Raw genomic sequence first — 17,237 nt, 5'->3', positions numbered from 1 at the left:
TTTCTGCTTGTGCACATATTTGTATTTCTTTTATTTGCTGTCTATGAACCTTTGCACTATTGTCCTTTTATCCATCTCTATCACTGCACCGGAGACGTGCCTAACAGTGTTTACAGGGTTGTACTGTATAACCCTGTATTAGAATAATGAGAATACAGCCGATTTTATTAGTAGTAGAATCAATAATAATAATAATAATAATAATAATAACCAGTGTATCAGAATACATTTAATGCTGATTCATGATATACTACTGCTGCTACTAGCAGCAAACTAATTATGATGATAATAATAATAAAAATAATAATAAAAATAAGAATAATAACAATAATTTCGCTGTTATTATTACAACTAACTTTCTAATCATTGTTGTTATTAATAATAACAATTATAACAGTAATAATACTGCTAATTAAATTATTACTACTACTACTACTACAAATAACAACAACAACAACAACAATAATAATAATAATTTATTTTATATAATAATAAGTTATTATTTAATATTATAGTAGCATAATATTATTTATAAGATGATGGCTGCAGATCCTGTTGATATGTACTATAATACATCAGTACATAAATACATTGTTTATGTCCTATAAAGTTTCAATCATCACTTTTGCATAAACCATAATTTTATTCAATATGAATCTGCTGTGAAGAATGATGGACGACGTGAGGCTTGGCTCCTCGCAAACAAATGATAAGAAAGAGTGGGAGGCTGTATTCAGGAAGGTTTGGGGGGAAATTCCAGGGACCTCGGCTCTGCGCCGGCTACACATTTGCTCCTACAAGCAAAAAGCCGCTGGATGTGCTTCAGACACAGGGTAGGGAGATAAGAGGGGGACAGGACAGCTCAGTGAGTTAGAGACTCCCGTTTCATCACACGGAGCCCTGGCTGATTTTCCACGAGCTGGTGGGCGGAGTGCTCGCTAGCTACAACACGGTCTCCCATCAACAGGGCTACCTGCTCCTGTCCCTCTCTGTTTTATGGTCAAGGAACCACCGTTTTGCCATAATGGGTGTAGAAGTGGAAACAATATCTCCAGGAGATGGTAAGTTGCCGCAGCACAGCATATTTCCCTCCGCAGAAAAACAGCAGGACGCCTCGTGTGTGTGTTTTATTTCCTGGAGCTAGCTAATAACGTTATTCACTGCAGGGACGCACAGATGAGGAGAACTGTAGCGCGAGCTGGAAGTCTTAACCTAGACGGCTTTGCTGACAAGCCTGCGCGCGCACGGTCTCGAAGAGGACGTGTTTGGCTGAAAAACAGCTTGTGCTGAAATGCTAATCGCTAAATGACTGACTACTATCTGCACATTAGTTACGAAGCTGAAGTTGGGCTCCTTATGACAATTTTCCGCTCCACCTTAAATGGTGCAGCAGTCGCGTGCAGGCGCCTGCACCGTTCACCGCACAGTCCCTGTCTGCAGCGGCTGCACCATTTAAGGTGGAGCGGAAAATCCGAAGAAGAAAAAGTCAACTCCAGCCTCGTACATTTGAGGTTTTCGTCAATTAGACAGCCGACGTCCATTCCCCCGGGCCTGTTAGGTTACAGGCTGGAGATCATTGCTCTGTCTGGCCGGGGAATTAACGCCTCGACCAGCAATGAATGGAAACTGTACACTGCTGGTATAGCTACGTTCACTGGCCGCTTGTCTGCACCCGTTTCTTCCACAAAAACATGTCCACTAGATCATTTCAGTGGTGTTAGAAGCTGTGAAACCTATGTTGTGAACTTAGTTGTGTCAGAAAGCCCAGCCTCGTCTCGGCTAGACGGGAGCTTTGATGGCTAATCCGTGGCTCTGCAGGCTAAGTTGGCTGCACTGGCTGGGGTTTGGTAGCACACCTCTCTATTACACTGCACACTATTGGCTTTCCACTGCCACCACTTGTTGCACTCCCTGTCTACCATTACACTACCTTGCCTTGACAAGTAGTAGTACACTGTAATCCTACTGTAATGTACAGATGGTGAGCATAACAGGCAGCTGTTCTTTCATTATTATTGATTAAATTAGTGTGATTTTGCAGATGGTGTGTGTATATCACCCTGTACTGCATGTATAGTTAGGGCTGATTACTACATACTACACCTACTACACCACAGACAGTCCTCTGGTCCCAAAAATCAGTGACACTAATTTTTCAAAACTCAGTTGAGGTGTAAACAAAGTCATTGAGAGCGATAGGATGTGATATGTGCCATTCTACAATAACTGTTCTCAGTGGCTGTGATAGGGACTGGAGGGAGGAGGGGGGCTGGAGGGAGGGAGGGAGAGAGGGGGTGCTGGAGGGAGGGGGGGCTGTACTTTACAGAAAGATCTCATCTTTATTTAAAATCTGATAAGCTCATGATAAGATTTTTATCACAAAGTCTTAATTTCGAACATTTATCGTATTGAATATTGTACCTCAAGTTATGAAATATCAAAAAAACACAATCGAGGCTAATCAAGCGCTCATTTGTCCACCAAAACATTTCAGCTGAAAACGATCAAAAATGTCAAGAAAAGGCCAGAAAAATAATAATAATAATATTAATATATGTAAAATAATGTTAACCCAATTTTCACCCCAATTATTAGTCATCTCCAGTTCCCACCCACTAGCTGCATAATGCTACCAGTCAGCCAGTCGCATCTTGCCAAACTGCTGCTACGACATTGGACAGCTGAACACGCTTGAAGGAGAACACTAACTTCCATTTCTGATTGATCAGCTAGCGGATGTCCACACTGGCTAGCATCACGCTTAGTGACGAGGGGAGAAGGAGTGCCATCCTACACTCTCTCCCTGGAGAGAGTAAGGCCAATATGTACATGCATGTTAGGCAGCACCACCAAAACACATTGGCTGTGTCTGAAATGGAAGGCAGCTGCCTTGTCACCTTGCTGCCTATTCTGTCTCATAAGTCAGGACCTTAGAAGGGAGCATTGTGATGACGGTACATACAACCAGATCGCATTTGACGCGCACTGAGGAAGCAGCAATACGGCATGTCATTGGCAGGATACCGACAAATAATGTAAGCTGGAGGTGTAACTAGTTAAAATCGTTAGTCAGAATATGGCTATCACACTGACCAAGTTTTGGAAGAAATACAATATTAAGGGAAAATAATCGTTAACAACTATGGTGCTTTTTCTCTTGACAAAGTTGGTGGAGTATCATGGGATAAGTAAGGCGGCCAAGGATACAGATATGTATAAGTTTTATACATCATGTGCATTCATTTCTTGCTGAAGGTTCCCATTATGCAAGATATGGACTCACTACATTGATGTTAATCAAGGCATAAGCAAAGCATAACACTCTTCGTGGTGTTTTTGTTCTTTGCAGTGAATTAGCTCATTTGATCTGCAAGCACTGCTTTATTTAAGATCCATAGACAAAATGCATTAACATCACACATGAACCTTGGATGGGTTCAGTTCAACAAAAGATGGACAGAAACCCTAAAGAAAACACATTGAAGCACATTTAAAAGGTGCTGGCTGGGGTTGCCGGTGTCGAGAACGTATTGACTGTAAATCCTCTCTGGTAATATCTCTTTCACTTTTCTCATCTCTGCTGCTCTTTTGAATCTGTACCCTCTTCTTGACCGACATCCTATCTTACCCCAATGGCCTGCTGTCATGCAGCATGAATTCCTCCCAGCCCCAGAGAGGAACAGGGATGCGGTTCACGCATACGCATGCTCACCTACTTACGTTCACACTATTACTCACTTCCATGTCAGTACTGCAGCTGCAGAATATCTATAAAATACCACATTACAGTTAGACTGTGACTGCAATGCCCCCGCAAAAACCTTAGTTTACATTAGACTCCTGATTTGACATGTTTATCAAGCAGCGTGATAACTTGGTGTCTTGATTTGACATTTTCTAAATAAAAATAACTATATAACACTATAAGAAACACACATCTTTAATACTTCTATAATCTGTGGTATTTTCTTGCTCTTATATTATTTACGTGCATGATATCTTGAAGAATACTGTAGTTATTGTAATAAGGGCATGCCTGTGTTCATGTTGATATCTTAATGTTGTGATTAGAGCACTCTTAACTTCATGATGTGGACATAAATCCAATATTCAATAAAGTTATTATGATGACGATGTGGGAAGCTCTAAATTAAGATCAGACTGAATTAAAAATCCCTATCCAGAAATCTGTCCCTATATATTACTGTTAGATACAAAATTTAAAAAATGTAATATTATCAGCCACTTGTAGCACAACAGCAAACACTCTGTTTGTGGACTGTAAGGCTTTCAGAGAACAATGCTGTATAAATTAAAATAAAATCAGTGAAAATCTCTATTAAATTGTTAAATGCTCCATGTGTATTGAATCAACAGCCTTGTCAACAGACACGATATGACAGATATGATTTTGAACTTAGGAACTTAGGAACCCAAACCTAAAGAAAAAAAACACTCTGTTCTTGTAATGGAAGTCAATGTAAAAAGATTTTTACCCATCTAATTTTGGACTATACCTGTTGGCAAAATGCAAATGGTTTTTAAATGATGCAAATTCAGAAAAATGGACAAAATGGAGATTTATTACTTTTCTACTTTTTTACTACTCTGCATCATGGAAAGACAAGGGGTTTGTAAGCTAGCAATACAGTGGAAGACTGTTACGTGTAAACAGTTAAGTTTAAGTTTAAATAACATGTATTGGGCCAATGAGTCACAAACGATATATTGTACAGCTCTAGTTTTATACAGTAGCTATTACACCTGCCTTCAGATAATCACAACATATTTGGGTTATATTTTCTTATTTTTTGAAAGTAGCTGTTTTGAGATCCTCTAGAGTACACGTACAAGTTGGATGGGCCTGATTTGTGTCTGATATGTCTGTTTTTCTTCCTCTTTTAGCCAATGACATTTTTCTTGCAGCTACACATTGTACGTTCAAGGGAACGTGGGCACAAATGCGGATTTTAACACTACACTCAAATACCTCACCGGTGTGTGTTTGTGTGTGTGTGATAGTTAACAGTATTGTTCATATGTCTCATTTTCTTCTTTCTGTTTTCTGTTTTTTTCACAGGCAGAACCTTTCCAAAGAAGGGGCAGACATGTGTAGTGCATTACATAGGTAAAGAGTCATCCCACTATTGTTGGAATTGCCTGTGTGCCTGTTTTGACTGTGGGCATATTTAGTGTGGCGCAGGCGTCCCTCCTAGACTCCCAGGTTACACAGGCAGGAAACAGGATATCGATAACAACTTTCTGACTCCCTTTGTTTAATGTTTTTTTTCCCTTCTGTATCTAAGAGCATCTCTTTGATAACTGCCCTGAAATACACTGGCGATTTGATAACTATGGTCATTTTCCTATCTTGTGTTACCAAGCTTTCCCTCAGTCCTGTTTTTTGTGGGGGTTTTTTCTGTGTGCAAGCAATCCGGTCAGTGATTATTTATTACTCAAGGCCTAATCCATTTATGGACCACGTGAAAGCCTAAAGTAGGTGTGTATTATATGGCTAGCATGTGGTTCCTCCCCTCCGAAGACCATGTATAGGCTACAGTTTCAGCTTCTCATCTCAGGGCATGACACTCCATACAGCCCTGACAGTCATAAATTGTGTTGCTCAACAGCTCAGGCTGTTATGAGGTCATAACATTGTGAGATCACTGTCTATTTTGTTTATTGTTGCTCTTGGGGCGCAGAAGAGGGGATGATGATACAGTCAGTTACGTATGACACGCTGTGATGTCTTGCTTGCGGCTATGCCGCAAGGCCCGAGTAATGTGACGATGAAATATGATATGAGGTTTTTGGAAAGTATGCAGTATACAACACCTTGAATAGGACTGCTGTTACAAAAGTTCATGACCTCAGTTATACTGCCAGTGCTAATTTCTCTTCTGGAAGATGAGCTCGACTGAAACATGCAGTGCCTGCCATTGTTATTAATGACACAATTTTGTGTTTTGTGAGTAAATGCACTCAAAAAGCAAATCTTGACAATGAGTGAAATCTTAATCCGTTCAGTAAGTCAGAGGACAGTTCCTTGATGTATAATTACTAAATATGTGACGTTGGTTCGGGTAAGAACTACTCACCTGCTGTTTTACAGGCCAATTTACAACCCTCTTATTTTGCCTCCGAATGAAGCTGTTGTTTCCTTTTATGGTGAACTAGTGAAATACTGATAAGCTCTACCTATATTGGCTGGTTTACGTCACCTCGATGGCTCACAGGAGCCACGTAGCATAGCCTAGCCCAGCCTAGCCAAGCATACCATAGCAATCCCTAGTCTTACCGGATAGTGTTACTGTCCTCTCTGTGTCCTCTTGGTGGGGTGTGCAGTTAGCCAGCTGAAGAGATTGTAGCTGGGTTAGCTTTTAGCTTAGCACTCACCTGACACCTGCTTACTTTCACAGGTCTTGCTTCTTCACGCTGCGCTTTTGAGTTCTCCTTCTGATGTGACATTAGCTCTAGTCTGAGGATGTACAGTTTGTTTATTTGTCACAAGGTGGGCTTTGTGTAGCAACCCATATTTCCATAGCTAACGGAGTCTAGAAGTGATGGGCTGTTCTTCAGTGTTACAAGTTTTAACTAGGGATGCATTGTTCCATCTTTTTCCGTTCCGATACAGATACTGATACATGCATTTTGTGTACTGGCTGATACCCGATACCAATCCGACAATCTGACAATAACTGTGCTAGACCTCAGCACAGTGCTGTCTGTGAGACTAAAGAGGAGGTAGCAGCTTCCCCCTTCTTGGCTCTCCTTATATGTAAGCAAGCTGGACTACTCACTGAGCGTTGATGAAAGGTCGAGGGCATCCCTTAGATAAGGGGAGTCTTGCTGTTTGCTATGATATGCTATGTATGGTGTCTGTGGGTTACTCTGATCCTTGGTTATAAAGCCTAGAATACTGACAGTGCTAGAATCAGGTTCCATGAATAGATCGGCCCCAAGGAACAGACTAATTATCCAATACCCAATCCTGCAAATTTTGTTAGTATCGGGACCAATATCCAATCCTAGTATCGGATCGGTGCATCCCTAGTATTAACAACACCATATTTCCCAAAGTGGCCATTGCGTTGGACGGGGTATAAGAATTAAATAAGAATGTTTGTACCAAAATCTTATTATTCAGCTATTCCAAGCAAAATACATTTAATACATACACAACATTAAGTTCCAAATCATGCAGCTTAAAATTCCCAGGATGCTTTTCTTGACCCGCCAGAAAGTTACTTAACCCCACACCACTAATTTTGCTTTTACGTTGACGTGCGAGCATTTCCACCTATGTCTGTGAAAAATGAGTGTGTCTGCAGTTACGTGTCTCTGACATGCTGCATCTGCTCTTCTCCAGTGCTGCACAGCAGATCCTGTCCTGCAGTAGCTGCTATATTAGGGGCTGCAGAGCTGCTTTGTTGAGGTCTGTAATGCAGCTGACTCTGTTGGCTGAGAGCTAATGCCCAGTCTGAGCACTCATTCTCTGACTGTCTGCCCTGTCTACAGCTGTTGTTGCTAAGCATTGCTAAAATGAGTTTGGTCATAGGTTCCATACATTAGAGCTAATCCTGAGATTTCCTTTTTTCCTCCTGGGATTTAGGAAAGGTAAGAAACATGTGTTGGTGTGATAATGGAAATTTGTATCGGCATTGAAATTACAGCTCATGGTTAAAACTAAGCATTTAGTGTGCTATTCTTAGCTTGTGCTTTCACTCATTTAAACTCACGCAAGTGGACAGTGCGGTGGATAACATCACTGCCTCACACATAAGTGGCCAGGGCTCAATTTCTTGTCCAAGCTAGTACACCAAAGACTGCTGCTGATGCACACCGCAGAATGTCCTGTGAGGAGAAATGCCGCCCAGTAAACTAATTGGATTTGATCACATGCTAGTGAGTGAGAGAAACCAGAATGAATAAGGCCATGTGTACCCTTTGTGCACATTTGCCACCATTTAATGGTTATTCACTCCACCATTTTTATAACACAGACGAGCACATACAAGAGCATGCTTTAACACTGCAGTCATATTTCTAATAGGTTATAGGTCTTTGTAACAATCCCGTATGGATATTAATTACATCAGTAGGTGTGAACTGCTTTGCTTGGTCAGTGAGCTGATCAGCTCACCAATCAATCAGCACTCAGTAGCAGTAATATTTAGTAATATAGTATATGTTATATCCAAAGTTTACTTGCTGCAAAGAAAGATAAACCTATATGGGTGAGTTTTTATTTGAATACATACATAAAAATGATTTTGTGAAGGCTATTTTTATAAGCAATGATTATATACAGAGTACCTCTAATATTGTTTTCCTTAACAACCTATTAAGAAGGGTACTATAAAGATATGAAAAACCAAGGGTTCCCTTATTGTTACAAGCTAAAGTACCATCTTTGCTGAGAGTGTGGTTCATCCTTTTACTTTCCCCAATTTAAATACATTTACACATTGAATATTTTTAAAACACGGAATGCTTCTTTCCCCCCCATTCATTCATTTTGCTTGTGCACACCCTTGTAGCATTTTAGAGGCATGTTTTTAATAATGTACAGCACTGTAGAGACACTGAACATCTCAGCATTGTGCCATTTTGTCTGCCAAAACACTTCATAACACTAGAATAAATACATGTAAACATAAATGCAGTACAATTAACAACAATTTCCATGTTTTCCTGAGTTCATATGTTATTTAGAAGAGCAGAGAGAGAAAGAGAGAAAGTGAAACAGGGTTGGTGGCTGATTCTCTGTGAACTCCATGGTCACTGTATGGATGTTCAGTTCCACCGGCAGCTCACCTCATTTACTTTAATGAAGGCCTGAGTAGATAAACTAGGTATTTGATGGCACCTGTAAATACTGGCCTTCCTCAAGGAGAGCTTCGGAAGCGGTTAAGGATAAACACACACAATTACATTGTGTTTATTGTCTGTTATGTGCATTTATTCCAATGTTAGTGTTTCTGAACAAATAAATGCTACCTACTGAGACCTTTGCACAGCACTGTGTATAATAGGAGGGATAGGAAAAGTGTCCACTTAAGTGACTCAGAGTCTGCCACTGCTATATAAACAGAGAAAGCTTTGAAAGAGTCATTAGGCTTAACCCTCTGTGGTTTACATTTACATACTGTTGAAGAGGCTCCTGCTTTTAACACCTTTTAATCACCTTTAAGAACTGACTGACATATACATTCACCTCTTGACAGATGCCACTGTAGGTGAAGAAAATCAGGGCTCTATCTTACACCCTGTGCAAGGCGCGTTGCGATGCTCATTACTATCTAACACCCCGCCAACAGGCCTTCCACCTGCTTCGTTTAAATAGCAACAGTGCTCGCGAATATAATAGAATATTTGTTCAGGTAGATTTCTGCCGTATTGCTATCTTGGCAACGGAAAACACAGGCGCACCACTGACTGATAACAACCTAGGCAGACTTCAACAGTCAGACATTCATTGCTATCTTGGCAGTGAATTGTCAACACAGGCGCGTGCCCAACATGGGTACACCCTCTGCTTTGCGCCATTGAAATAGCAATCCTCCAAAGTCAGACTGCACCTGGCTCTTAAAGGGAATGGCAAGTGACACAGTGATTGATTTATTGCACGTTACGCCCAAAACACACTCATGAATAATTAAGAGACTTAGCACATGCCTGTTGCGCGTTTCGAGCTGTGCAAGGCATACGATAGCAAAGACACACGACACACCCTAAATCAAGCTGCGCCGTGTGCGGTTAACGTCTCGCCTAAAGATGGCTAAAATAGGGCCCTCAGTGTTTTACACCTCTACTGTCAGTGGTACTAATGTTAATGAACATCTATCCTATAGACCCAGTTGGTGCATTTTCTGCTGTTACAGTTGTAGGCGAATTGCCAAAGCAGAGTCATGGCGAATACAGATTTTACATTGTAAACGGGGTGAGGGGATGTGAGTTGCTGTTGTTCAGAGGCCTTTGGCACTGCAATATCAAAAACGATCTGCTTGTTGCAGTGCTGTGCGTCTTTTAATGCTGACATGGACTATATAAATGAAAATGTGAATTTAGTTTACTGCCCAATTGGATTACATCCACCCCCCCCCCCCCCAACCCCCCCACCCCACCCCCACACACACACATAATGGACGATTCAGTGCATTAATGTGAGGCAGCTGGAGAGCACTAGTGCAGAATGCTAGGGGAGTGGCTGGGTTACATTTCCTGAGCTGGGTGATACTGCAGTGTGCTGCAGATCCACTCTGTCTGTCTCAGTTGGACAGACAGTGGAACATGCTGTTACAGGGCTGGGGAGGATATGATACACCTTTGTTTTTTTTGTTCTAGCGAGATACTTTACGCTGGGACTAAAATACAGTTCAAAAAAATGTTTTGCATGATAATATTCTGATTTCTTTATTATTTAAACCCTGAATGCCTGTATGTGAGCCCATACTTTAAATCCTCACACTCTAACAACAATTACTCAGTTATTTACAGCTGTTACTGAATAATGACTAGTGCAGTGTGTTTATTGTTATATCCCTAATGATCATGACAGTGATTGATAGCCCACATATCTTGTATGACAAATGCATAATATTGCTAATAAACCATGAGATGGTTTATTTTGGAGCTGGAGCTGATACATTAGATATTTTTCTTAAATACCGAGGATTAATTTAATGGTATCCAGCTTGATAGCGGGGTCATGATTTACGTGTGAATTGAGAAAGAGAAACATGGTGAACTCCTAGCTCTCTGTGCTAGGTTTCCTCTCTCCTTAATCTGCTGAGCCAAGGAAAACAGGATGTGTCTTATCTTAGGCCATGCCTAAATTAGTCATGGACCTGGACCCTTTCCCTAGTGAACACCTACCTTTGCCTAACCCAGCCAGGCAGAACAAATCAATTAGCCCACTCACATGGGAGCCCCTGGGCTTTATTTTTGGAGCACAGGAAGCCAGTTGTGCTCTTCGGGCCCCGTCAGCTCTATTATTAACAATAGTAAGACTAATAATACATAGGCTCTAAGCAGACACTTTTATGAGCATTGGCTTTGACTCGTGGTGAGTTCCCGTATTTGAGCACTCTGATGGTATTGAAGGTCCCAGATATGTTCCAGTGTCGGATTCTGGTCACCTGGCCAGCGGTGCTCAGCCATCAGACTAGTGATGTCATTTTGAAATAGGGGAATGTTCTCTTGCTCTAAAGAGTGATGCTTCTGTGTAGACGAAAGCCCTTGTTGCTACAGAGTTGGATTAAAAATTGTAGTGACTGAAGTGCTATATTGACATTGAGCTTGTTTCTTAAGCAGCACTGATCTTGTGACTGAAATGGAGACAAAACTGGCCAAGATTTTGCTGATCTTTAAATTGGATGGTAATTTGAATAAAGTGGAAAGTCCCTCCTACGTTAACCTCCCACGTGAGCTAGTTTGGCTTGTTAGCGTAGTTATGATGTTTCTAAACCAGAAGAGCTACAAGCCTTTTGCAAGGAAGAATGAGCGAAAAGCCCCAGACAGACCTAGACTGGCTACAAAAAGTGTTTACAAGATGCAATATTTGCCCAAAGGGTTATGACTAAATACTGACCATGCAATGTGCCCAAACCTTTGCTCTGGGCTCTTTTTCTTTTTTGTTATTTTGAAACTGCCTTTTAGAAATCAGGTCATCTTTTACCCGCTTAGCTGTTCACAGCTGTCTCACTTTCCCTTGCTGAGAAGGCAATTTAAGCAAAATTGTATGATTTTATCTCACTCCCTCCAACTGCATATCTTTTGCCATAAGCATTTCCAAAGCTCTTTCCAAAGTATTTCCAGTTACCATGCAATGCCTAGTTTAACTAAGTCCTTCATTACAGTAAATCCGGTGATCTGCTTGTGGAACTGATCAAATTCATACAGTGACTGCAGTACACACAGACTAAGCAGTTCTCCTAACTCTGTTCTTCTAACCATTAGATGTCTTCATAACATTTATTCCGAACCTGTGTTCATGTGTATTGTATGTGTGTTGCTTTTAGCTGTGTAAGACTTTTACTGTTAAGAATGTTTTTAGCAAGATATATTCAATTCACAGCGAATATTGTCTCAATTTTGTAGAAAATAAATACTAGTAACATACTCTACTGTTAGCATTAGATAAGGTTCCAATGAAACTTGTCACTTGGCAGATACCATGACATTACTCATTCTGCAGGAGCACACAGGGATGAGTAACCCGATCATCTCAATACCTTTTTGGCTGCAGAAACTTAAGAGTCAGTGGGTGTCTAAAGCTGCAATGTTCATGCGTAAGGCAACAGCTTTCTTGATGAGCCGCAGCCCTGCGTAATGTTTCCATTCATACTGTATACTGTTTGTGTACTATTGTTGAATAGGAACGTTCCTGTTGTTCAGTCTGGAGGTTTGGGTTCCAGCATTATCATGCTGGAAGTAGGCAGCATGGAGGATGGGTTAAATTGCAGTAATGAAGCAATTCACATGGCCAGCAACAATCCTCAAATAGGCTGTGGTATTCACACGATGATTGATTGGTGGCCCACCTCCAGCAGCCTAGACTGTGTACCTGAGTAGAATCAAGATTAATAAAAACCAGACTGGGCTTTTCTAGTCTTCCCGTCTACCTGTTATTATTTTTTATAATCGCTTGTCCAATGAAGGGATCAAAAAACTAATGTAACCAATGTTGTTTGAAATTAATGGCTTTTTAAAAAGGCAAGTCTTTGCATTTCGTTAAGGTAAAGCAGTTCATTTTTGCACTGTATTTCATATTGTTCTTCTGCAGTCATTACTTTCAGCTCTGGCATGGGCTGTTCTCCATAAATAGCCTTAGCTAACCATTTCTACTGGTAGGATGGTTGTTGGTTCAAATCCCAGGAATAAATGAGTACTTCTTGTGGTGCTCCTGGGTAAGATACCCTACTGCTCACTGCCTTAGACAGTTTAAAATGCATTTAGAGAAAATGTTGTTATTACTTTGTAAAATATATGAGGGACAAAAATATACATGAAAATTATTGGTCAGTTTATACCATTGATTTCCTATTTTTTTCTGAAAAGGAAAAGGAAATACGCACAACACTTTGCTCCTCCTTCATGAATGGTGTGTGAGCAACTTTTTCCTGACGCTGTGTTTAAATGCTGAAATGTGCTAACATGTCTGTGAGAGCCCTTTACAGACAGCTAGCGTATGCACGTCTGATCTGGTTACATTTGAGCCTGGCTTGGGGAGACTGGCTGCTAGCTCTGCTGGACAGATACTGTAAACAGAGGTAAAAATAGCCGCATGCAGTGACAGCCTGCACTGCAGACTGAACCTCGGGCCGTCCGAGCTCTCACGCTACTCAAGTGTGTCTGGGATGAAGAGAGGCCACAGATTTTTTACAGTGAAGCTGGTGCAAGGCTCAGGCCGACTCCATAGAAAAGATCCCTTCTCTGAATCTGAAGCTTAAAGATAAAATGGCAATGAGAATTTGCCGCTTTGGATCACAGTCAATCTGTCTGCATATTTCCCCTTCAGATCGCGAACTTAACCTCAGTAAACTCATGTACGTAACGTTCTGTTTTGCTACGTTGAAGGCCATGTGCGGTGAGATGCAGTGTAGCTGTGTGAATTGATTTTCAAGATGCGTTGCATTCACTTCTAACATGAATTTAGCAGCACTTAGCTTTTAGTGGGCATCAAAAGTAATGTGGTTCTAACCTACATAACCTTCTGATCTCTGGGTTTATCCTGGCAAAGCAGAATCAGTGAGATAGTGGAGTCCAATTCATGGTCATGAGAGAATTAACAGATGGTAAACGCCCCTTGTAATAAGGGACTGACTGATGTTGGACAGGGTCCCAGACTGTCGGGAGATATCTTGGCAAGGGGACCTTCCTGGAAGCTCTAGATCCTTCTAAGTATAGGGAGTGCAATGTTAGACGCAGTACAGTACAAGACTTTTCACTGAGCATTGGCAGTCTCTCTTTTCCTCACAGTCTATCTGCAAGTTGGCTATTAATGAACTGATTGGTTGATTGTGATTTAAACAAAACAGTGGAGTGGAGCTAGAGTTTACTTGTGTGAGACATAAAAAGACATTCTCATGTTAAGTCTGCAAATTGACAAAAGCATGAAGTTGGGGTGAACTTTTAAATCTACAAACCACAACAGGGTTGGAGCACGACATCATGCTATGACTAATGTGTTTTACTCAGTTACAGATGTATGATAATACTTAATATTGGTTTAATTGGGGCGACAAAGGAAATCCATCTGAACATTAAACGAATACTTCTTTCTATGTCGCTAACGAACACGCTTTTGGAGTAGAAATTTGTCTCGATTTTATAGCATCTTACATTCAGCCCACTCAAAGAAATCTGCAGAGCAAACCCATTAGCTCTGAGCTTCAGTGTTTAGGAAGTCCCCTTTGTTAATGAGAATCAGCAGGAGCTTTGTGCAGAAAGCGACAGTTCTGCTTATTTTAGGCTCATATTCTCCCCATGCTTAACTGGACGGTTTTTGTGGGCGCACTGTTGTGCTAGTGCATTTTACTTCTCCCTTTACGCTCCCCTGTGATATACATGCAGGCGAAAGGTGGCCTACTTAAAACCTCAAAATAATCCTCTGAATTAGGCCAATGTTTCATATTTCACATTCCTTTTGTTCATTTGGATCATGAGGGCTTGAAGGCCACTGGAGATTTAGATAAGGGCAGGACTGTTCGCTTCTCAGGGCCAGTCGTGTGCTATTAGACCGTTCCTGTGTTTTGAATTCAGTTTGATTTTGAGACGCACTGTTGAAGTCCTCGGGGCAAAAGCAGCTGAGCCAGGCAGTGTTCTCTTTTATTCATGAAATCCACTGACCTTGTTTTTCAAACTGTTGTTCCTGGAGATGAAAAGATTCACATTGCACCATGCAATAGGCATATTGGTCGAGTGCTGTTATTGTCAGGGCAAAGCACAGCACAGCACTCTTAGTGTGGTTCGGTATACATTCAGAGAGTATATTTTGTAATGTGTTCATTCCAATTGCAGGAATGCTGCAGAATGGAAAGAAGTTTGACTCCTCACGAGACAGAAACAAGCCCTTTAAATTTAAAATCGGGCGACAGGAAGTCATCAAAGGCTGGGAAGAAGGAGTTGCACAGGTAACTAAGCAAAGACAAAGTTTCATTCTGCACTAATTTATACTTATTTGTCATTTAATTGTATTACCACACTGTCCCACTAAATAAAAGCCCTGGTGTTTTCATTCAGCATATTTTCTTCTGCTCCCAATTTTTTCAAATCATGTGGAATATTTTTTAAAAGGGTAACAGTAGCCTACCACCAACATAGTGTTAACGTAGTTAATTGTCTGAGCAGAGGACATTGTATCCCTATCTATTGTAGCATCAGGCACAACACATAAATATAGAATCTGTTTAATTGTGGACATACTGGCCTGGTATTACAGAACATTGACACAAGGAAATTATTCTACGCACTCTTTATTAACTGTGAATCAAAATCTGAATCAGGTTTCCCTTATTTTAACCACAGTGCTCATTTCCGGTACTACCAATATGAGATTTGCAATGTTAGCACCAAGCTAACTGTGATGTATGGTCAGTATTTCACCAGGCTCAATTCACCGTATGACCATAGAGCCATTCTAGTCATGTATTTTTTCACTTTATATGATAATGTGAATCCTTCAATAAACTGTTTTGTTCTTAGGGTGTGTGTACATCCACAAACCATTTCACTCACTGTTTTGTTAAATGAAGAACCCCTATCTGGGCTAAATGTCTGAAATGGAAAGTCAAAAATACTCAAAACTCAATATAATATACTTTATGTCATTGTAAATCAATTATTATCATATGTATTTCATTTGAAATACATGCAGGTATGAAACTCAAAAGAATTTAAAGAAAAAACATAATTTATGTGGTCACTTCTTTCATACCCTACTGCTTTAAGTTTTAATCATAGGCTGTATGTGATTCTGTAGACTGAAATCAGTCGTGTGGCTACTTAGGTTGCTTACATGAATGGTCAGCAATTGTTACTAAAAGTGGGATCATTAAACTGCTGCTGTATAATACTGCTATCAAGATGTATTTGTAGTTCTGTGAGAATCTGGCCTCAGGTCAGATCTCTTTAATAGCCCCCGCCATACTGCTCTAAAGGCCTGTATGTGGCCCACATTTCTATTCCTTACTTTTACAGTTGACATAACCCTGCATTCCCGTTTTTTTATAGAAATGACCAAATAGTTCATAGTATCTACATAACTGAATATAAAAACGTAGGAGTCAGTGGCTTAATATTACTCTCTCTTTTCTCAGATGAGTCTGGGCCAACGGGCGAAAATCACTTGCACTCCAGATATGGCATATGGAGCTACAGGCCACCCAGGGGTCATCCCCCCTAATGCCACCCTCATATTTGATGTGGAGCTGCTAAAGCTGGAGTGAGCCTTCATCTTAAGGATCGGAGGAAACTCTAGCCCCTGCCCCACCAAGGAAACCCTTCCCACAAATTTAGCCTCTTGAACTAGACACTCCACATATCCTCTGCTTCATTGCCAACCTATGTTATGTACGCCATCTAGCTCTTTCGAAACATTTTAAACAACTCAATCCTAGTTTGATCACAAGTAATGTTGTGTTTTCACATTAGGTTCTAATTCCTTTGAAAATGACATAGAAGCATCAAATCAGTATCACCACAACACAGCATAAATATTTGGATTGAAACCACTGCCTTACTGTTTTCTAAGTGGAGGTAGGGTGCAAAGTACGTGGCAATTCTATATTTTGAGGGGCATTAACAACCACTGTCTGCATTACCACTTTTGATAAATAACATATGTCCTGCTGAGCGCATATGAAACAATTACAATGTTGCTGTACTTAGTATATTTTCTATGTATCCCTTATTAAACATTTGCTGCAAGTGTCATAGGAGTTCTCAAACCTTTGCCTATGCCTGGAACAACGTGAATACTGTACCATGGAGTGCTTTGGCTTCTATGAACATTTTATCAACCAACTCTTAATAAATATAATAATATTTGGAGCTCTTTGAAGCAAGTGTTTGTTGTTTTCCTTTAGTGCTGAATGGTAATTTATTAATTGAATGTAATTTTTTTGACAAATATAGAAATGTTAGGTTTCCAATCATGAAACTGGTATTAGGGATGCAGTGGTATTTTCCATGTACATATCTACTAATGCCGACACATAAACATTTTTTAAATA

The 17,237-nt window shown here is 40.5% G+C and overlaps 1 protein-coding gene across 2 annotated transcripts; it reads left to right on the top strand.

The window, feature by feature from the left end:
* The first annotated feature begins 727 nt into the window (after positions 1 to 727).
* fkbp1b (FKBP prolyl isomerase 1B) lies at positions 728 to 17,065 on the top strand. Of its 2 annotated transcripts, XM_072696772.1 has the most exons (4): positions 729 to 1,061; positions 5,081 to 5,128; positions 15,025 to 15,137; positions 16,323 to 17,065. In XM_072696772.1, exons 1-4 carry the CDS (start codon positions 1,025 to 1,027, stop codon positions 16,449 to 16,451), a joined length of 327 nt encoding a protein of 108 aa, XP_072552873.1. In that variant the 5' UTR covers positions 729 to 1,024; the 3' UTR covers positions 16,452 to 17,065. The 2 variants fall into 2 exon arrangements, with proteins under 2 accessions (XP_072552881.1, XP_072552873.1); XM_072696780.1 differs by lacking the exon at positions 5,081 to 5,128 and having other exon boundaries at positions 728 to 1,061.
* Positions 17,066 to 17,237: the final 172 nt, after the last annotated feature.

Source organism: Salminus brasiliensis, chromosome 1, assembly GCF_030463535.1.
Source record: "Salminus brasiliensis chromosome 1, fSalBra1.hap2, whole genome shotgun sequence".
NCBI lineage: Eukaryota > Metazoa > Chordata > Actinopteri > Characiformes > Bryconidae > Salminus > Salminus brasiliensis.
This window is presented reverse-complemented; position numbering and strand designations above follow the sequence as displayed.

Excerpts from the sequence above, each read along its gene's own strand:
- fkbp1b (XM_072696772.1), top strand. The coding sequence starts at position 1,025 with ATGGGTGTAGAAGTGGAAACAATATCTCCAGGAGATG. Across the intron at positions 1,062-5,080 it reads AACAATATCTCCAGGAGATG|GCAGAACCTTTCCAAAGAAG; the intron begins GTAAGTTGCCGC and ends TTTTTTTCACAG. Across the intron at positions 5,129-15,024 it reads ATGTGTAGTGCATTACATAG|GAATGCTGCAGAATGGAAAG; the intron begins GTAAAGAGTCAT and ends TTCCAATTGCAG.